The 23236-nt window shown below is 42.6% G+C and overlaps 1 protein-coding gene and 1 long non-coding RNA gene across 2 annotated transcripts; one reads left to right on the plus strand and one right to left on the minus strand.

The window, feature by feature from the left end:
* The first annotated feature begins 4059 nt into the window (after positions 1-4059).
* On the plus strand, positions 4060-14280 carry LOC306832224 (ubiquitin carboxyl-terminal hydrolase 2-like). The gene is made up of 12 exons (XM_079356729.1): positions 4060-4347; positions 9782-9829; positions 9922-10045; positions 10723-10834; positions 10941-11051; positions 11315-11379; positions 11463-11566; positions 11685-11765; positions 11875-11953; positions 12624-12731; positions 12847-12967; positions 13352-14280. The coding sequence occupies exons 1-12, from the start codon at positions 4192-4194 to the stop codon at positions 13455-13457; spliced, it is 1215 nt and encodes a 404-aa protein (XP_079212855.1). The 5' UTR covers positions 4060-4191; the 3' UTR covers positions 13458-14280.
* A 2249-nt stretch (positions 14281-16529) lies between these two features.
* Positions 16530-22786, minus strand: LOC306832230. The gene is made up of 4 exons (XR_013780201.1): positions 22579-22786; positions 19573-19671; positions 17729-18007; positions 16530-17209 (listed from the first exon to the last, which is right to left on the minus strand). It is a non-coding gene; the product is annotated as an uncharacterized lncRNA (long non-coding RNA).
* Positions 22787-23236: the final 450 nt, after the last annotated feature.

The raw sequence follows: 23236 nt of genomic DNA on the forward strand, positions 1-23236 counted from the left end.
TTAAGAACCACAAGTAATAGCTTGAAACAGTTTTAGCATAAAACAAAAGTAATTAATGGCATTAAGTATTTTTGGACATTTGTCAAATAGATCAGAGGATCATCTGCAAAGAAGTTTACACCCAATTTAACAAGTGAAATCTATTACATACAGACAGAAAAATTCATTTTCAGTATCAAATGGCGCTCCGAAAGAGGGTGACCCGTGTTCCAGGGAGTCTTTTCAGGAATAGTTAAAATATTGCAGTGAATTAAGCAATTCAAATGACAACCTTAATATGTATATTTGCTCTACAGAGTAGCTAGCATAAAAACGTTCCTTATTATGTAATGCTGGGTTATTGGTTAAAGCGTTATTCTCTGTTCTTTTTGAGGCAGTGAGTCACTATACAGTGACATAGAGAGGTTTATTATACACTATACAGTGACATAGAGAGGTTTATTATACACTATACAGTGACTCACTATGCTGTGAGTTTATGTCACCACGAAGTTGACAGAAGTGAACAGGATTCCCTGCCTATGTTCAAACATGTCCACAAGGTATTCCCTCATTGTCACCTTGGGGTGGAGGAACAAAGTGGAAGTACATGTTTGCACGTTTGAATGGAGGGATTGGCTTTGCTAGCAAAGGAAACTAGGTTAATGGATAATTATGGTAATTATGTAAGGGAGCGGATGACAGCAATGGCTAACTGGGACATGTTTGGGTTTTTTATTGCATGCTTGTACTCTGTCCTTTTGCATACGATGGCACTGGGAGGTGATTATTGACAGTTCTTCTCATCACACAGTACAGTTTAGAAGTCTTGTCTTTTTAAGACTTTTTTTTTAGTACAAACTGTCTGATTATTGGGGGGGGGGGGGGGGGGGTTTAACCAAATTGATTCTTAAAGAGTCTTAAGTATTGTGAAATAGCAAAAAGAAATGGTTTTTGGGGAAATGAATATCTACAATGTATTTGGTTAGATTCACCCAACAGTCTTAAGCTAAGCTTGTCAGGTCCATTAGGCTGTCTGTTGCTTCTGGTTCTGTTGGAAAAATCTGAACACTCATTTGACGGTTAGCCATGAACTTTTTTAACTTCAGACATTCATGGTGCCCGTTGGATGAATCGCTGATTTCCTTCTAGTAACACCATGAAGATTACATATTTGGTTTTGAGCAAACACTCCAACAACACTTAGATGAATTTCTGCTAAATGGATCACACATTCATGCTTCCCTCAGCTTGAACTAACGTCACTTTGACAATCCTGTGACTCTACATGTTTATGATGAAACATCCAAAAGTGAGAGAAATGACTTCCAGAGGTGGTAGCTAAGCTTATATTTTAATTTTTTTCGCCAAATGATTCACACCACCTCTGTGAAGTCTTCGTCACATCATGATGTAAAACAGTGCTGCTGAACCATCAGTGAAAATTACATGGAACAAATTCTTCCTGCATGCGTAAATGTGGGTGGTTAATTACGAGTTTTGTTGAACGTGATTATCTCGCACATTGTACCAGAAGGTTCGCCTGAATATTAGTACTAAGGTGTGGAGCAATATTTACATGTACATTGTTTCCATGGTGTGTTAGACACGAATGGACTCTTTCGTATTCAGGTAAACATTATGCAGAGGTCGTCACTGTGCGCTGCAGGTCACAAAAATGTTAGTGCCGAAATATTCACGATCCTATTGTAGTGACTACAGCATCTTTCCTTTTAACCAAGACACATCCAAAACCAGAGTACTCCAAAACATTTAGAGATAGAGACCAAGACCAAAAGCAGGGAGAGACCAGGACCAGGACAAGACCAAAACCATGAACTGAAAAATCATCAGCTTGTGCAGTAGACGTGTAGCTCACTTAGACCGTATCACCAGGAAGGTTGCGGCCATATTTGGTGGATACAAATCTAGTAATGAATGAATTTAAGTGAAATGTTGTTTTGTCCGTCTTATCACAGTATTACGTGGGGAAAGTAGCCTGTCAGTGGGGGTCTTGACCAGTCTTGAATTAAAATCTGGAGTCCACCCAGTGTACATGATGGTTTGGATGAGTCCAGGTGGAAAGAGAGAGAGAGAGTCTCACCGGAGTTGGACTTTTATGTTCTGAGAGCACCAGGTCCAGGTTCTCTGAATCTGACCAGCTGATTCCTCTCTCAGAATAAAGGAACATTAGTCGAAGCCCGACTATAAAAGTTAGAGCACAAAAAAAATTGGGATGCAAACCAAGAATTCAGCGTGACACTTGTGCACTTTGTCCACCTGCAAACCACTCGAATGACGTCAAACTCCTGTGTGCTACATTAAATGATGTGTTTTATACACTCTAAAGAAATGTGGTCCAAGCAGTGATTACTTTGCTCCACGATGTAATGATGAAACAGGCCAATAACACACAAACGTAATGTCTATACGACGTTGTTAAATTTGACGTCCCAGTTGGCAGAAACTCATGAACTGTCGTAAAACAGTCGGATGTTACTTTTCACAGTCTCAAGAGATCCTTATTATATATCATTGGTGACCATCTGAGCTTTCTGTAAGCACCTCTAATAAGACAGATATTACCGCTTGAACTGGCAAAAAAAAATTTGATTTCTGGTGGACATCTGGTCTTCAAAGATTGATTGATTCAAAGTGAATACACAGTTTAAATACTAGTGCATATCATGGAAATAGAGTATTGTTAACAGTGATAAAATATCACCAGTAACACCCATGTAATGGCTCAGAGACCTTGATTCATATTTATAGTTCATTACACAACCTGCAGGAGTCACCGCTCTTTATTACACACCATGTAGATGATAATGAAACCTGAGAATATGCTTTACGTGATTCTCACATATCCGCCCAGTTACAGATCATGGTGAATGTGGGTTGAAGGACCTGCAAAAAGTTATACAAGGCAGCAATCGGGCTCCTTATCTCGCAGTTGTTTCTGTGTCAAGTCAAAACCACAGTCTAAAGATCAGAGTGAAGGTCAGCAAGTCTTTCCACCAAAGGGCCGAGCTTCTGGAAGAAATGAGGCTGATGGAGCTTTTATTTTCTGCCGACGTTTTGTGGTTCTACGTTTCTTTAAAATCTGTCACCACTGACACACACACTGATAAAGCAACGATCAAAGCTTACAGTTTAAACTGTTATATTGTCATGTGTTCACAAATGGCTGGCTTCTTCCTAATTAAGTATTGTATGACGATAAGTAAATAATTTAAATTAAATCAATACAGTCTTTATGACATATCAGTGATTTCTCTGCTGTTTCATTATCAACATTTAAATGCTGACAGAAGATTCAAGTGAACTGAAACCTTACACACTTTCCTTTTACATGAAATTATATCAATAAAACGGATCCTTGACGAACACCATAAAGCATGTTTAAGGCTTTTAGAAAAACATTATCTATGAGTCTGTTGTCCATCCTTGTAGCTAGAGATATATTGAACTAGATAATTAGCTATAAAGAGAAGAGGGAATAACTCGGCCTACACATGTGATTCATAGAGTGTACGAAGAAAAGGGTTTTTAACACTAACCTGTAAACTTGGTCTTGGGGAGTGTAAACAACAGAAACATGTTGTAAACTTAGGAAGTAAAAAACTCAATGTAGGCTTTACATTTTGCAATTGTTTGTCCAGTTAATTTATTGGGCTACATATAGTGATGAATGGTGTTTGGATGCAGCCCAAACAGCCTCCAATGACTGCAGAGTGAGTGTGTGTTTAAACGTGTTTAGCCTCGAGGTTTGGTTTTGAATGCTCGTATTCGACTTGACTTTTTTTGTTGTTAACAAACAACACTGTTTGTTATTTGACGAGTTTCCACCAACTCGTTTGTTTACACTCTGTGTTATAGCGCGCTGTCTGTCGTCACACTGAGGTCTCACCTTTCCGACAGCACTTGAAGACATCGCCAGTCTCCTCAGGTTGGGGAGGGAGCGTTTACAGCACGCAGTAAAACTCCGACACACGCCACCTCTGTGTTACTCCTGCAACACTCACACACAGACTGCATACAGGTGCGAGACAGAGGAGACAACAGCAGGACAAGCAGGCGACTCGACTGTCGATTGATTTCCCCCTGACCCTGGACTTCAGCCCCCCCCCCCCCCCGACAACAGAGCCAGCTTCTTTGACTGTGTCCAGCTGCATTGTGCGACGCGTCTGTCTAACATTCAACAGCGCTACTATGCCGACTCTGCGACACTCATACACGGTGACAGCACCGGAGCAGCCAGCGCATCTACCCCTGGACAAACCCGACCTGCGACGGAAGAGTCCCCCGTCCTTATCCCGGTCCAAGCTGGTGTCCACGTTCATGGGTCTGATCATCAACCAGGCCAAGGTGAGTCCACCTTACACCCACCTTCTGTCTAAACTTTCCCAAAGCCCCCCCCCCCTTCCTGACATCCTTGCTGTCATGTTCACTTTTTGTGTTTTAGAAAAGGGGGCATTTTTCCCAGACTTTATAAAGTTAATACGCAGATTCTGCAACCAGGGACGTCACTGTAAGTTTTATATTGGGGGGCACAGCCCTAATAAGGGGGACTGCCCCCCCCCCCCCCAAAAAAAAACAGACATTATGTAATCGAGGTATAGATGATTTTTCCTTAAAGGACAAAAACACAATTTGTTTGTTATGTCACAGGAGAAGAAGGGACAGTACTGGATGCATTTTCTTCTGATTTGCATTCGAAACAGCCTGATTTGTTTAGTGTCCAACCAAGCTTCGTGTAGGATTAGAAATCACATAAAAAAAAGTATGCCTGATTTAATATTCCTGCACAGATATCACAGTAAAACTCATTTAATTTAATGGCAGTAAGAAGAGAAAAGAGAAGATGAAAACATATTGAAAGTAAGTTAAATGTTTGTCTTGTTTATGCTTGAAAACACAATTTGTGAGCTGGAACTGTGAAACTGTGAGCAATCTTTAAGCGTCCTTCAAACATCTTATCCAACTCTGACTTCACCTTGACGGCCACAGAAAGCTTTATGGAGGACTAAATCGGACCTTAAGGCCCTTATCAACCTGCTAAGTGGAGGAATGGGCTGCAAGCTCACTTAAGAGAAAGCAGCAACACAGAGGCAGGGATTGAAGCACAGCGCCTGCCTGCCTGCCTTACCCGCATGACAGCAACAATCTGAGTGTGTTACGTAACAGGACGAAGCTCTGTTGATAAGGAATGTGTCCAGACTGTCACCTTATCTTCTGCACAGAACATTTTGTTAACTCACAGGTGCCCACAGCCCCGCTGCGCATAATTGCATCCGTGCGGGTTTGATGTGTTTACGTCAGTGTGAAAGAGTTATCCGGCTTCAGTCCAAGGCCACACTTGAACTCTTTGTCCTTGTTAATACTGTAGGGATATTTTTAGACTCCACAGAGGATTTGGGAGCTAAATGGTATGCATACTTGTGATTACACTGAACACAGACTGACCTGTTGTTCTAACTCTTTGTACTTGAGGAGCTTTTTAAAGTAGCTTTTTTTTTCATTCCCTCTGCAACTTTTTCTTTTAGCTTTAGCGTGGCTCGCTAGCAGCTGGATTCCACTGTGATCGTTCCCTTTTGATTAACATCTACTCGATCAAAACTGTCAGTGAAAGTCACAACACTTCACATGAAGTGTACGTCTAGACTTCTAATAGTTCTATTAAAAGAGACTCAACAATTCCTCAAATAGCGAGTGAAGAGGAGGCGAGCGTAGACGTTTATTTAACAGGCACAAAACCTGGAGAAGACTGTTTTGGATTCACTGTGTACAAAGTCCGGCCTTCTAAAGTCAACAGTTTAAAGTTTAGATCTGCAGTATACACATTTTGTTTTCCAATGATTTATGTGTCTGAATATCTTGATGAGTCAGGAAATGTTTAACATCAATAAAAGGTCAAACAAAAATGTCCCTCGCATTTGCAAAAGGCTCGTAGTGATGCCATCAACTAACTTGGTTTGGTCCAACTCTCCGTCCGACATCCTCATAGATTCTGATTTAACGTCCCGTAAGACGGAGAAAAGCAGTAAAGTCAGTAACATGGTGCAAACGTTCATATCAGGGAGTTTCAGCTCGATTTGAATCTGTGAGCCAAATGCTCTGTTGTTCTTTGTTTCAAGTGGAGATGAACCAATCTTTTTTTTTTATAATGCCACAACTAACACAAACAGGAAGCAGCAACAGGTGTCCGGTTTTTCAAAGTAAATCTTGTATACCGTTAAGTGTAAGAAGAACTGCACTTTGGATCATGTAGGAGGAGCCGTTTGAACGTTGTCATGGAGACGAAATGTCGACTCTTCTCACGGTTCAGTCTGAACGTCTTCAGAGTGGATTGAAGCCGTCGATCCATCAATATCAGACCCGATACCGATGTGCGATGGTGTCGCGCCCCCCCCCCAGGTTTAAGTGAAGCATACAAAGCTGCTGTTCTAAAGATGAACCAGGTCATGAAGAGAAAACAAAGAAGATAAACATCTTGAATATTTGAATCGTTTGTCTTACTCCGCTGTCGAGTTAGAGAAAGGTAAACACATTTTTCTCCAGCCTGGTTTTATGGCCCTGCAGCTCTTGTGGCAGAGATTCATGTTTGATACTGTGAAGGAAAGGGAGCGGCACGTCTCGTCTGGCAGCGTGTGCACGCAGGAGTATTGCTTCCCCTTGGTCACGTTACACGGCCTTGACCAGGCATGCATAGCTGATCCAGGACGTTCAGTTCTCCGGCTTCTCTGATGTCATGCCAACCTGTGGAGAGAGCCTTCTCGTATCGGAGCACGGAGATCACTTGAACGCATCACCACCAATGCTGAGCTTTTTTTTTTTTTGGACGGGCCTTTTGAAATCACAAGCCGCCTGCTGAGCGTGCCTTGCACACGCTGGTCAGTATTCACAGCAGTGCAGCACCATATGGTCACCTTCAAACACTGCAGACAAGAAGGGGAAGACATGAGATCATTCAGCCGAGAAGCTAGCTGCTAGTAAAAAATCAAAGATGAATTTGTTCATAGTAGGAACAACATGCTGAGTTAGCACGAGGCCCAAACCTCTCCACTAAGACTCAGTCAAAGTCAACATGAGGATATGCTAATGTGCTAATATGCTAATGTCCTCATGTTCACTGAAACAACAACAGGCGTACGTGAAGTGCAGGTGGAGCTGCTCACTCTGTGTGCATATACGTGCTGTATGTTATTCCTCAGGCGTCAGCGCAGGCTTTGAAGCGTGACGGGGCCGACTCGCTGCGTGTCATCGTGTTACACCGTGACTTCAGCAGGTCACAAGTATGTCACCTGTAAACACTCCGTTACGCCATCGCTCCTGGAAATGATCCAGCGTGGCGTTCAAAGACGATGGAGAAGAGTAAAGAATAAACTTTATTCCTACTTTGTGAAGAAGACAGACAACATTATTACACGTGATATTTTAATGTTTGCAGCTCAATGACTTTTACAATCACGAGTGCCGGGACCCGGATTATTTATACCGATGTCTTAAATTTTCCTCCACTTCTTCTTTTTTTTTTTCTTTTTTTCTTCATCCTTTGTTTTAAACGTCAACACTGAAATGTCTTCAGAGCATTTGTTTGTTTTTGGTTTTTTTTGGCCTTTATGCCTTTTTATTGATAGGACAGTGGATAGAGTCGGAAACAGGGGGAGAGACATGCGGGAAAGTGGCCACAGGCCGGACACGAACCCGGGCCGCCCGCGCGAGGAGCAAAGCCTCGCAACATGGTGCGCGCGCGCTGCCGCTGCGCTATCGGCGCCACCTGGAGCATTTGTAAAGTTGTTCCTAAGAAGTGACTGAAGGTCAGAATAAAACCAAAGCTGAACCCAAGCCAAACTCAACACCTCCATCAAACTCCATTTAAAAATGAAGAAAAACAACACAAAACTTTTTTTTAACATGTCGAATAAAAAGATCGACTTCACTCACACGACCGTGTCGAGAAAATCAAACGTTTCAACCGTTAAAAAGATCAAATCTGCATTTTCACATCTTCGTCAGTATCACTATGAATCACCCGCCGCTATCGTTGCATTTTAAATTACACAACACTATCGTACTTTTATACTCCAGCACTTTGCAATAATAGCTTCAAGATAAAAGATAAGTGACCCTCGAACGCTGTGATTTATTACGACTATAACTCAGAAGCATGTGGACTTAAAGACTTGATAAAAGAAGTTCTAACTGCTTTAAAAAGTGAACAATGTTTAAAAAAAAACTAAATGCAGATGAGCGTTAGCATCTTTATGAGACGCCAAACGCCCGTGTGTGCCGACCTGCGAATGTGCTGCTCTCTCGCTCTCTTTGTTTTTGTTTTTTTAAAGCTTCAGAACTTTTTGGCGCTTTCAATCATTAAATATTGGAGATGAATATCAGAGCGTATTGAAGATGTTCACATGGCCTCACAAACAGTCGAGTTGGTTTAATCTCTCACTGATAAAAATGTTTTGTGACCGCTCTGGAATTATTCATCCAGCATCAGCAGATTAATGTGAAACGCTGCTATCAGCACATGCTGGCTGGCCTTCAGCATGTGCTTCAGTTTGTAACTTACAGATGATTAACAACAAAGCGCCCGAGGCTCCGGATGTGTCGGAGAGTCGGCTGTCTGCTCCCGGCCCGATGTCAAACACTAAACGCAAACAGACTCAAACAGCGTGCCGTTCTTCGGCTCGTCGGTCGAGCAACCTCGTCCTGCATCACATGCTGCCGTGATGTCACGTGGTCGCGGGCGCAGACGGAGGTCAGGACACACACTGGTGTTTCATTAAAGCATGTGCTAAACAGAGGCCGACACCCTGAGCACAGTGCTGCCAACAATGTGACAGTCAGATGGTATGCGCGGAGTGAAAGCCACACGGAGGAATGTAGCGGGGCTGCTGTCACGCTGTCGTTTCCTCATACTGAGACCGTGTGCACGCGGGTCTGTTGGACATCCAGCACGCTAGTAACCTCAGGCTGCTGCAGTGGAATTCATATGAACACGTGCGTCTTCTTAGCATGAGTACATCTCCTCATGTTGGTCTGGAGGAAACGAAGTGACTGACAGGAGGATCGTCACGACTAATTAAGATCTGCTTTGAATATAAGACAAGCAAACGCACTTCAGGGCAGAGATTTAAATATGGGAACGCCGACTCAAGGTCATCCGGGCTCCGGCATCATCTCATAAAGGAATGTGCAGGAACATAACTGTGAGAAAACGAAAGAAAATCATCTTTAAGGCTCCGTTTCCTCCAAGCGGTCTGATAAACTCTGATCTCCTGCTTCTGTTTCCACAGACGATAAAAAGCTAATAAATCCAACAAAGAAGAAGAACGTGACACATGTAAACGAAGGTCAATAAATCTTAGGAAGGTCAAAAAAAAAAAAAAAGACTTAAAATGATTTGTTTCAAATCTGCAGGATATTTGAACGCAGTGCGTTTTGTGTTTATCCTTTCTTACTGCTGTCGCACAGGAAGTGAAGAACCTTTCGACCAATCAGTGAACTGCAGTGTGTCTCGCTCCAACCTTTTGGGTCGGATTGGTACGCTTGGCCCCCCAACAAAAGGGTACCAAAAAAATTAGAAAGAAATGTGGACCAAACTAAATAAAGAGGACGGTCGTGTTTGAGGGGACGAGAAAAGAAAAAAAAAAATCTGCAGGATATTTGAACGCAGTGCGTTTTGTGTTTATCCTGACCAAACTAAATAAAGAGGACGGCAGTGGTTGAGGGGACGACACAGTCTCCCAATGAATGCACAACAACCTAAACCCTCCTTTCTTTCTTTTCCCACCAGAACAAGAGTCCTCAGGGCCTGGTGGGACTGAGGAACCTGGGCAACACAGTGAGTCTTCTCTCTTCCAATCACAACGTTCAGAGCTGCTGTCACCTGAGAAACCTTTTAACCACATTCATGTCATGTGTTGCTGTTTCCAGTGTTTCATGAACTCCATCCTTCAGTGTCTGAGTAACACGCCCGAGCTGAGAGATTACTGCCTGAGGAACATCCACCGCACAGACCTCAACAACAACAGCAGGACGAACGCCGCGCTCATGGAAGGTAAGACGAGACGGGAAACATCATCGACCTGTGCGAGGAGCTTTTTGTCAAAGTTGAGTCGCTTTACGGCGCGGCAGTAGGTCACGCATTGTGCAACATTGTTTAGGCGTAGCCTACAAAATGCTGCGTTGCGCTGATTCACTACGGGAGCTCTGACAGCACAGCGGGCCTGGCTTCCTGCTTTGTAAACTAATCCCACCCTACTGCTGCAATCACGAGCACAATCGAAAACGTTCAGCTGAAGTGAATCAGTGCGTCACACGCCCTGTTTAGAGGGAGTGTTTGCACAGCGTGTTCACACAGGTTTCAGATGAACTTCCTCCCAGCTGAGGTTGTCACGACAACCGATTTCTAAACTTCAGTTTGAATCGACTTCAAGTAGAAAAGGATTAAAAAAAAAACGTTTTTAAAAAATTAAGGCAGCTCTCTCTCTCTCTCTCTCTCTCTCTCTCTCGCTTTCGTGAAGTTCTCGTGACGTCTTGTTCAGAAGCAGGAAACCACGTCCGAGGATTTACAAAAAAAAAGTTTTTAAAAAATGTAAATGTTGTTTAAATATGCGTCAGCAGTAAGAACTCCTAGAATATTTTGTTTTCATGTTGAATCGCGTTTGCACATGTTGCAAATATATTGATCTTTATTCTCATTGCACATAATCGTTTCTCTTTTTCTCCTTTCAGAGTTTGCAAAGCTGACTCAGAGTCTGTGGACGTCGGTGAACAACGAGGCCATCAGTCCGTCGGACTTCAGGAGTCAGATCCAGAGATACGCTCCCAAATTTGTGGGCTGCAAGTGAGTCTGTCCTCCACCTTTTTTTTTTTTTCTTCTCTTTTCTCAGTCATCAAAGTGAAACTCTTTCACACGTCAAACTTTGACTCAAAGTCTCTCCACCCCTCAGTCAGCAGGACGCCCAGGAGTTTCTCCGCTTCCTATTGGACGGCCTCCATAACGAGGTGAACAGAGTGACGGTCCGCCCTAAGGTGTCCGTCGAGGACTTTGACCACCTTTCGTAAGTCTGCACTTAAACCCCTCGCACCTCCGAATCTCACCTCTGATCCCAATGAGTCACTCATCACAACCGGCCGCCTCGACAACAAACACTTTGATTACATAAAATCAATTTTTAAAATGTTTTTCAACTTCATGAACGACGGGATCAAAACTACATATCTAAATCTAAATGACGACGTTTGTCTTGAAAAAACACGATTTCATTTCTTACCACAAAGTTTGTTTGAAACTATTTTTTTTTTTTTTTTTTTTTTTTTGCAGTGATGAGGAAAAAGGCAAGTGGATGTGGAACATGTACCTGGAGAGAGAGGACAGTAAAGTTGTAGGTAAGACATGAACCCTTGAGTCATGTGAGAGCATTCTTCTTGATGCTCTTGTATTAACGTCAGTCTCCGTCTCTTCCCGTCAGATTTATTCGTCGGCCAGTTGAAAAGCTCCGTGACCTGCACCGTCTGCGGCTTCCGCTCCACCGTCTTTGATCCGTTCTGGGACTTGTCCATACCTGTCGCACAGGTGAGCTCAAACGCACTGACGCTTTGTCTGAGCGTGTTCTCACCGCCTCTCTGTCTGTGTTGGCTGTTTGTTTGTTTGTTTGTGTGTGTTTTTAAACGTCTGCTCCGTGTCTGTGCAGAAGAGCTCCAGCGAAGTGACTCTCAAAGACTGCCTGAGACTCTTCACCAAAGAGGACGTGCTGGACGGAGAGGAGAGACCCGTAAGAAGCCTTTTGCATAACCTTTGAACTGACTCTGACCTTGAACACGCGAGCTGAGGGCAAAGCAGCAGCAGCAGAATCTTATTCCTTTGTCTTCTCCTTCCTGCAGACATGCAACAGATGCAAAACTAGGAGGAAATGCACCAAAAGATTCAGCATCCAGAAGTTCCCTCAGATCCTCGTGCTTCGTATCCTTTCCCCTCGACCTTGAACGTGTTTGATTAAGACTTTGTGCTGCAAGCGTCAAGCTAGAAACATACGCTTAATATTGATGTGTCAGATACCAGTAAGAACAAGGACACCATGTCGACTTTAAAGATCAGAAATTATTAGCAATGCTTCAAGCTAGGCTAATCCATACTGCTCTTATAGATCTGAGAGGTTGGTCCTGCAGCCTTCGTAGCAGCTGCTCTCGCTTCAGAGATATACGACCTGTCCTGCACGGTTAACAAGCAGCATATGCAGAAGTTTCTCCCAGAGCTGCGTCTTTTTTCCTCTGGAGTCGGAGGAAGCCAAGACGAAGCAGAACAAAGACAGGGAACATTTGGATTTACTACATTCACCTGGCAACAGGAAACTGTGAAAGAACGCCAACGTGGCGGCTGCAGGTTGATGAGCTCGGTGCATGCTGGGATTTTGGCCAGTTTCGCTGCAGCTTGATGTATGGAGATGAAGCAGCACTGTGAGGTGGTTCAGGTGTCACGGAGTATAAACGAGCTCGTCTGTTTATCTAAGTCAGAAGTGGATTTATGAAAAAGACGGTGACGTAAAAAATCCGATTTTTCTCTCTGGAGTTGTGCAGAGAAGAAGAACAGAACGATCCCTGGTGTCTGCTCCTTGACTCGCTCCTCCTCTCAGATTTGAAACGTTTCTCAGACTCGAACAATCGAACCAGCAAGCTGTCCACTTACGTCAACTTCCCTCTGAAAGAGCTCGACCTGCGGGAGTTCTCCTCGGAGAGCAGCGGTGAGTACTTCCACGAGGCGATGAGGAGGAGGAGGAGGATTCGTCCACTTTCTGTTCAAGGTCATGTGGGTTGGATGAGCACGTGCTGACAGTCGGTGTCTGTCTGTCCTCACAGAGCGTCCCGTGTACAACCTGTACGCCGTGTCCAACCACTCGGGGAACGCCTTGGGAGGTCATTACACGGCGTACTGCAGGAACCAGGTGCTGGGGGAGTGGTACAGCTACAACGACTCCAGGTATGTACTCACATTGGAGTGGACTGGAAAGTCTTCATTGGTTTGCAACCGAGTAAAAGAGATGAGAGACGCAAAGACCAGCAGTCCAAATAAAAGTTTCTACTGACAACAAAGCCGACGGCTCATTTAGAAACTGGACTGCTGATGGAACAAAGGAGCGTCTAGGGTCACGTAAACCCTAAATCACATTACCGAACTCGCAGTGTTGTCAGACTGTCAGAGAGCTGAGCTGAGTGCACGCAGGTGTTGCTATGGTTATATATATATATATATATATATATATATATATATGTATATATATAGAGAGAGAGAGTTCATAATTAATGTGTTCATGGTCTGACTCTAAGATATTCAGTGTAATGATCCAGTCTTTGATGTGCGCAGGGTGAGCCCGGTGTCGTCCAGCCAGGTCCGCAGCAGCAACGCCTACGTCCTCTTCTACGAGCTGACCCCCGCCTCACTCAGCAAATACCAGACGTGTCGACTGTAGACGCTGCGCAGGACTGATCAGCTGATCCAAACTGGGGCCTCTAATAAAAAAACAACATAAAAAAAAACAAGATGGAGTGGAGACACTGCCTGCTGTGAGAGAAAGAGAGGGCGCTCCACCTAGTGGTGAATTAAAGTACTGCCAGTACAGACTGACGTTGAGTGTGCGGCACAAAGACATCTCGCTCCGACCTTCCTCTTGGCGTGCGTGTGCGTTTTGAGGGGACGGAGCACATCTGCACTCGGGTGAACTGAGAGGACACTGAACAACGGATGATTTAATTGTGAACATAAAAAAAGATTCAAGTAAAGAAATCAATCAATGTTTTAGAAAAGCCTCTTTAGATGAGCAAAATTGTGATTTTAGGTAAAAATTTTGTACTTAAAAAAAAAAAAAAAATCATTTTACATCCAAGCCTGAATCTATATCCTGTTATTTATTTTATTATTGTACTTTTCACGTGGACCTGTGTTATGTGTGGACACAAAGGAGCCGCATATACAAAGTGTAACTTATTCTGATTAACATGCAGCCTCCAGGGGAACCGTAGATGTCAGATAACAAGGCCTTATGATTTCCTCTTTGAACAGTGGGAGTCCAGCAGTGGAGAGAGAGAGAGAGAGAGTCTGTGGTGTTTATTTTTGTACAGTATTTATGGACAGCACAGTGAATGTACGTGTACTGTGTTTTAACGCCAGACAAACCAAAGCAGCTGTGTACAAACGCTCTCCTGATGCTAAACTTCTTCCAGCAATAATGTTGCTGACTTTGCCTCTTTAGTCAGTTTAGAGTCTATAAATGAATAAACATCCATGTTAGCTTACTCTGCGTCATGTGCGTTTGTTTTATGGCTCATGTAGCAGGCCTAACTGAGACCTTCAGTGCTCATAGACCAAGACCAAAAGCCCCGTTTCCACCGAGCGGTCGGGGCGAGACAGGACCAAGACTTTTAGGGGTCAAGAAGACCAAGGCAGGACTAGATCGAGACAAGACCCCGACCTTGAAGTTCAAAGAAAACTCCTCCTTGTGTGCAGCGTGCACGTCACGGGAAGGTTGTGACCGTAACTCGGGGATAAAAATCAAGCCATAACGTGCTTTGACCTGTCATTCTCACTGTGTCATTAATTCATCCAAAGTTAAATGTGTGTCATGTTGATTAATTCCAGTATTACGTGAAGGAATTTCCTCTGCAGAAACGGCCCGGGCGGAGGTCAGTGAGTGTGCACCGCCTGCCGTGAACTTCCAGGATAAACGAGCCGATTACAGTCGCCTTGGATTATGTCAGAAACACCTTTGACCCACATTTATACAAGACCACGTGGTGACGGAGTTGTAGTTTCACACTGCGACCACCAGAGGGGGCTGTGCACAGTGAGGTCATGATGTTTCTCTTTTGGAGTTTATATGTTGAGTTGAATTACTTGAATAAGAAATGAAGGAAACTCCTTGATATTTTCTGTCACTGACCCACTGAGTTTTGTTAATGCCAGGTGTGTGTGTGTGTGTAGGTGTGTGCGTGTGTGGGGTGGGGTGTGTTTTTAAAAAAAAAAAAAATATCAAGTTACAGTGAAACGTTTTAAACCCAAGACACTCACCTTTTATTTTATTCTTTGAGATACAAACAGATCGGACAACCCTCCCCTCCCCCAACATGTACACACACACACACACACACACACACACACACACACACACACACACACACAGTCCCTCTGGCTCCCATGAACACCATATGGGCTGATCACACAGCTCAGGGTATTAACAGTAATTTGACTGCATGGGAGCCGTGTTGCTGACGAGCACTCCCTGTGTTGATACTTCCACAGCTAATGACCGTACTATAAATCTGTGAAGGCCTAATGATGGCTGAAAGTCCACGACAACGTGCCACTGTGACAGGTTAGTGAGCTCCCTTTAAGAAAAGGGATTCAAATCAGGTTTTTTATTTCTCATAGATGTTGAGGTACGAGTCTCTTATATATACTTTTTAAATAATACCTTCTTTTTTTTTTTTAATCACGACTGCGGCAGTAGCTCGGTCTGTAGAGACTTGGGATGGGAACCGAAAGGGTTGCAGGTTCAGAGAGAGGTGCCAGGGCACTGCCCGAGTACTACTTGAGCAAGGCACCAAACCCCTGACCGCTCTGGTGTACTCCTTGTGCAGCGTGTAGCAGCCCCACTCTGACTTTGTTCATGTGTGTATTAAGGTGTCACAAACCCAGCTACAGCTAACAGGAGGAGATAAGAGAGGCCGCGTTTCTGCAGACTTTGAATTTTTTGCACATAGCTGTCACTAAACATGCACGAGACACCTGGGATTCACACTACAGAGCATCTAAAACCAGAAAAAGAAGAATGTGGGACCTTTAATTTGGTCCCTTGCAGCCTCACACAGGTGTTCAAGCAGCGACCTCCTGAAAAGGTAGAGCCAAAAACAGCTCAACCTAACTTAACTACATAAATGAACATGTTTACATCCTGTGATCACATCACAGATGACATTTGTGTCAAACTATCAATTCTGCTGTTCAGGATTCACTTTGGCCTTCGACACAAACATGGAGACGAAGCTGCTCGATAATTAGAAGGGAAGTTTCTTCGTCGTGAACCACAAACATTGATTTTAGACTCTAATCTGGAGACTTGTGCACATATTATACAAGAACATCATTAACTCGTAAAATGAACAAACAGCTCAAGTCAACATGGCAGCAGTTATATAACCGAGGCCTGGACTTCACACAGGTAGTTCAAGCTTTACAGTAAGGAACCTGGCGGGGGGGGTTCGAACCTCGCCTGCCCACTTGAAGAACCATTACCCTCTGTTCACTTACCACGACCTTTAGGGTTCAGTGGGCCTATTTTTTTTAATACATTTTTCATAAAATCTATATGATAAATACAAAACTTTCTCAAAGCAAACATCCAACCAAATACACACACACACACACACACACACACACACACACACACAGTCCCGGTCAGCCCGCACAAAGACGCAGCTCTCGCTGTCTTTGCAGCACCCATAAGCTCTTCTTATGAATATGGAAATGTGACAGTAACTTACAGGAGTTAGAAACAATTAAAATAGTTTTATTTATTTTTAACGTATCGAGGCATTTCAAACAGATTCAAAAACAAAGTGACAAGAAGACGTCATCAAATATCAGACCGATGAGTAATGTTAATTTTAAGAATAAATAATTACAAAAATGATTTTACTGAAAAAGGCAGGGAAAAAAATGGCGCTCCACATGCATGAAACGCACATATCACTGCATCACATGATTATTCACTGGATCCTCTTAACTATTAAAATCCAAACACAGCAGTTATCAGACGAGAAGGACGTCGAGGAAAATCAAGTTATTTAACCAAAAGCTGTTGGAATTAATGTCTATAAACAAAACAGAACAAAGCATGGAAATATTTTAATATTTCACACAAAATAATATTCATCCATTCACGAATATTCCTCAAACTAAAGCCGTGTATAAAACCATAATCACCCAGCAATCACACAGACTTTCTGTCTTTTTATCGTCTCATAATATCACATCAAACATTTCTCTCTATTTAATTTAAGGTGACAAAAGGTGATTTTTTTGTTGTTGCATTCAGGATGAAATCTGATTCGTTGAAGATGGTGAAAGTTTCCCGTTGTAATAAAAAAAACCATTGTTATCCGTGCGTGTGTCCTAACTGGTCTCAAAGCCTCCCAGTGAACTTCAGAGCGCCAAAGACACCGCCACCTGAAAAAAACAACAGGGCAACGTTTTTAACCCTTCAGCATCCTCACTTCAGTTCCATCTGCAGAACATCAGCAAGTTAATGACTGTGTCACGCGAGTCAGGATGACGATATATATTGCGGTATCGATATATATTTTCTAATCATGACAATTGTAGTTTTTGAATTGGAAATGTCTACATTTATTCTCTGTTATGAGCGCCGAGGCTTTGCAGGAATGTGAAATCATGCACGCCCAACGCTCCTACAAAGTAACTTTGTTTGGTAAGAATAGATAGATAGAGAGAGAGAGAGAGAGAGAGAGAGAGAGAGAGAGAGATAGATAGATAGATACTTTATTGATCCTGAGGGAAATTCAAGAATGAATGAATGAAGACATTCATCAGGAAGAAGTGGCGTAAGTCAATAATCATCCTTTGTAAGTCTTATCTGAAACACACATTGTGTTTTTGTAAATGAGTACCAGAAGAAAAACTTGTGAGGAGGAAGCAGAAGTTAGCACGTGCTAGTTTTATACCCACCGACAGCGGCCACTCCTGCGATCGATCCGATGGCGATGCCAGCTATGGCGCCGTCTGAAAGTCCTTCTGCTGCTCCCACGGTGGGATCGGGCTCGGTGCTGTTGGTCGAAGAGGTTTCCTTTGTTGTGGTTGGAGAAGAAACAGCAACTGTACTTGCAGTAGTCTTGAATGTTGTGACATTGAGTCCAGGTGAGGCCGTGGTGGGGACAAAGGAGGTGACGTTCGCTGGTAATTCGGTTGAGTTGGTTGATGGCTCTGTGACGTTTTTCGTGAATACCACTTTGTTGGAAAAGGCAAAAAAAAAACAGGAGTAAAGTTTGAGACGGATTAAAATGCAACTTTTTTAAAAAAACATGTAGATCCAGGTTGTAAAGATCCACAACTACTTTCACTACCTTAAAAAAGTGTTGGAGTTTGAGTTTGAGCTCGTTTTGCTGTTGAAAATTCAACTTTAAAACAAAAAAACGTCTCGGTTAAATATTCAACAAATTAAGGTTGTAACGATGCTCAAGAGCTGAAATCGTCTCGGAGTTGAAGCTCCGCCACAGATTTGAACTTTCACTCGGGTCACGTTACATCAATAAAAGGTCGAATTGTACTTTTTTTTATCTTAAAATAAAGGGCTTGCTCAAGTCTTGTAGTTAATAATCATTAGATTACGATGATCCAATTTAGAGAAAGCAAACACAAAGTTTAAGAACGACATATTTTAACTGGGGTCAACGGTTGAATATAATAAAGATAAACTTAAAGCATCATCAAATATTTCCACATTATGCCCGACCTCTTTGACAAACAGAGGTTTCAGTCACTAACCATTGGGTCGTTGGTTCTGAACTGGTGGGTCGGGACCCAAAAGTGGGTTTTAAATGAGTCACGTGTCAAAAAGTCTATGAAGCGCTTATTGAACAATTGGTTCATTTGTTCTGTCAAGTTTTGTACAAACAACACAACTCACTGAATGAATTTGATTTGTAGAAATAAATTCCAAAATTTGGTTGCCATTTTTAGACGTGGTGGTCTTCGTCCAATAACGTTTACAGTGTATGATCGCACTGAAGGTCGGACCGTTTCAGAACCACTGCATTAGAATTTGCTGCACGACTTTTCAAGACAACTTCTTTACGTCTTCGCCTAAGTAGCATTTTTTTTTCTAGACAAAAACAAGCGAGTTAAGTCGTGAAAAATGGAACTCAGAGTCAATAAACTTGTCACTTATTTCAGTCGTGTTCAAAGAGACGACATCATTTACATCTTTAAGCGTGTGGTGGACGGTCTCGTGTTTATTAGACTGATCTGAAAAATGAAGATCTACCATTTGAGGCCTTGTAAATGTTAATAGTAATAATAAAGTTTAATCTTAAATCATGATGACACTGAAAAGTCAAAGATAATTAAAGGGGATGTCCCTCATCCTCCACACCCTCTGTTTATTTCCTCCTCCTGTTTTACAGCACACAAATCAGGATGTGATATCCAATAACTGAGGTATATTGTGCTATTAATGTTTTAGACATAATTAAATAGCATTATTTAATATTGGTTGTATTAATTACATTTGTTTGACTTTTCACCTTCTTAATAAATCTGGAGCAAAATAGCCAAAAAGATTTAATGAAAACTCAGTAACATTTATATCTGTTATCAGAAAGAAAGGAAACATCTGGAAATGTATTTTAAGAATAAAAGTCTTATTTTATAACTCCTCATATTAATGACTTATAACTGATCTATGAAGAGTTTGTAAATGATTGATTTAACAAGCTGATAGTGACAACATGCAGATTTAAGTTCAAGGATCTTTATTTAGAAGTTTGATTTCTTCAGTCGGACATTTTTCTTACCTGTGCCAAGAAGGCAAAGAGTAAGTGCAGGAAGAATGAAATGCATCATCTTGGAGTTGGAAACGCGGGGAATAATTCAGTGACTTAAAAAGATGCTGTCTGGAAACAAAGAGAGAAACACCATATACAGGAGGAGTTAACGTCACATGTTATATGTGTCCTATCTTTTAGAATAATCTCATATCTGACTCTTCAGGCTCGCACACAGGAAATTTATTTTCTCCATCTCCTGAAAACACTACAGCTGTGTTACTTCACTTATTCTCTTTTGTTCATTGTCTTTCATACATCCATCCTTTATCTGTGCTGCTCATCTCAGGAGAGGTCGCGTGCGGGGGGCCTAGATACGATCCCAGCTGTCATTGGGCGGGGAGAGGCAGGGTTACACCCTTGACTGGTCCCCAGTAAATCACAGGGCTGACACATCCATGCTCACACTCACTGCCCGGGGCCCCGGGCCCCCCAACGGCTGACAAACTCTAAATCACAGCATTGCCTCAAAATGTGCAAATTTTGCAATGACAGTAGGAAACCTCCCTCATGGGGCCCCACCTGACAGCACTCACTCTCAATGTCCTGCTGAGTGTGGCGTGCATTATTGCTGTGAAAATAATAATAGATGCTGGTTGGAGGGGCCCCCAATGAATGTTTGCCTGTCAGGCCCCAACAGACCCTAGAAGCGCCCCTGCTCACATTCACATACAGGCATTATTGAGTCACCAGTTAAGCTAACGAGCTAAGCTAACGAGCTACAGTAGCCATGAAGAAACTGGAACAACATGCAAACTCGCTACACTGTCTTGCTTAAAGAATAAGACTTAAAAGAAACTTAAGTCCCCTTAAATTCCCATTTTTCTCTCGATGAAGAGACAACAACCCATGTGACCTCCAAACACAGCATCCAATTACTTCAGTCGATGATACAGACACAGATTTAAGGAGAAAAAAACTGGTCATGAAGAGACAAACATGGAGTTCATATCTGGAGCCGTGTGGTGATCCTGTGATCTTTGTAACTGTCCGTGATCAATAACACAAAGACAACACTTTGATAACTGATCAAAAGATTTTACTCCCAAAATTATTTGTCATTTGTCAAATATATAAAAATATTATAATATATTATAATATATATAGAGAGCGAATTTTAACACTGACACTAAAAAAACATCCCTTAAAAACTTTTTTTTTTCAGTTTTCCATCACATCATAAAGCTACACGTGTTTACTGCATGTATAAATCTGTGCTGCTTTCCTCTCTTTCTATAAAAGTTTGGATTTTTTCGAACAGATATGTGAGGATTTTTGGGAAGAAGGTGCGGTACTCACCTCGCCAGGCTGCCAAAAATGATCTCCCGCTCTGTGAGACCTGATGATTTTCTCAGACATCTCTTCCTTATGACCCTTTTATCGCACCAACGTGACCCCACGATCTCGAGTCCTCCCATCTATACTTGAGGGTGTGTTTGCGTTTGTGTGTTTGCACAGTAGTACATCATCACATTTTGGCCAGGGAGACATTGCTTGTGTTGATTTTGAAAGGTTATAAATGCTTTCCACACAACTGTATAAGTGTGTTTTATGGCTCACCCCCTCCCTGCTGCTCATGCAGGAGACATTGATCAGGAAGTACATACCGTATCGTCTCTGTATAATGCACACACACATTAAAAGCTCAGAGTGTGTGCGAGCAGTGACAGTGAATTTAGCCTGTTAAGGACTATCAACAGTGGTTTATTAGAAATGGACCAGAATATGAATCAATCAAATGGTGTTCACACGTTCAGGCCTGAGCTGTATGTGTCAATGCAAACAGCCGTCCTCAGACTTTAACCAGACTTACTCCTGCCTGCACTTTAGTATTTTTTTTCTGAAGACAGTCCGAGTGAGATGACGTGAGAATGCAGTAGGACGCAGTGAGGAATGAGCTGAGGACGATTATTCTACAATTCTACTAATTCACTCAGCAGACGCTTTAATCAGAGAGCAGGGACGACACAAGCAAGGATGTGGAGAGGAGGAAACAACGTCAGGAAGTGCAAACAAACAAAGCTTAACGTCCGATGCTGACAGGAAGTTACCAGGGGGCAAAACACGACATCGACTTCTAATCAGCATCCAAACCAAACCAGACTCTGTGGATCGAATGGAGTTTGGTAGTTCGTGCCACTGGGGGGCAACAGAGGAGAAGAGTCTCATTAGAGACTCAGGACCCTGTTGGGAAGGTTGGATCAGACGCACCTCATTGGCGTAAGATTTCTCCATGCAGTCAGAAGCGCACAACCACAAACAGCTGCCTAACTTTGAGTCAACCTAACGACAGGCTGAGAGCGGGGGCGGGTTTTAAGCCTCCTGAAAAAAAAACACATCACATTTGGCCCACCTGTCAGGTCAGGTCAACTCGCACTTTGTTGTGAATGATGCCAATGTCATTCATCAAATCAAATCAGATTACAAATAAAATTAACCCCCTGTACAGTTTGTGTCCACGATGACAACAACTAATCAGACCTATGTTGTTCTTGTACCAGGCTGTATTTGTTTTAATTTCTGCTTTTTTGAATGGGTTGTGTATGTAAGGAGCTCCTGGAGCCAACCTCAAGTGGACACATGAAGAATGAACATTTTTACACTTTTGGCTTCATTATTCAACATCAGAGGTTTCTGCTTTGGCAGAGCACACGTCTAAAAAACATGTCTGTACTTAACCACAGAAGTAGAAAACATCTGACACTGTAACATGATCTTTTGATGTTTTAAGAATCACATCAGGTGAACTTTTAAATACACAGCTAACCAGCAATGACAAACTACTGCATGTCATTAATTGAAGATCTTATGGCTGCTGGAAGTCATAAAAGCAGTTCTCATCTCCTCAATAAAAGCCAAACTGTAGGAGGAAAAATGCCAAAGTTGTGCTATTATTGATTCAGTAGCCTTTTTCTGAAAGAAATCAAATGTTTAAACATACAACACATGGGGATCTGAAATTAAAGAAATACTTACAGAGTGAGTTGCTGTCTTTTTACATTCAGTGCACTTCTTTCTGTTCCTGAATCAGCAGCACAAGCTGACAGGCACAACATCCAGGTTAAACAAGGTTAAGATCGGAGCGTCTGTTCTTAGCTCTGCTTGGTCGGCTATGCAGAAATCTGTATCTGAAAACACACTGTCACCATAGTGTTTCATTTACATGGAAACTGTGAGGATGACTCAGAGGGCCCAACTTTGCCCAGTGACCATCCTGGAACAAAAAACACAAACCCCCCTGCAGCCTGAAAAGTTTTAGAAAAGCGAAGGAAGCCTTTTCAGGCCTGTTGTCAAGTAAAATCACCATGCAGAGGTTGTGTGTGTGAAAATTGTCCACATGACAAAAAAACCAAAAGAGTGTGCTCTATGAGCAAGCTAAAAAAAAAAAAAAAAAACTTCAGTGCATTTTCATTCTGGTTATTCATGGAGCGAATAAGTCTTTGGGAAAGATTCATTTTTTTATTCTCTGAGCATCATTCGACCCCTGACACTCCCCTGATGGGAGGGCGTGGTCATGTTTATTTGTCATGGCGTCTTATAGCAGACTGCGTCTTCCCCGCCACTTCCTGGACATTATTATTACACGCTGTTTTACCTCATGGAGTCCCCCTGACTCCTCCCATCAGACCGGGAT

The sequence above is a fragment of the Symphodus melops genome (assembly GCF_947650265.1).
Source record: "Symphodus melops genome assembly, chromosome: 11".
Taxonomy (NCBI): Eukaryota; Metazoa; Chordata; class Actinopteri; order Labriformes; family Labridae; genus Symphodus; species Symphodus melops.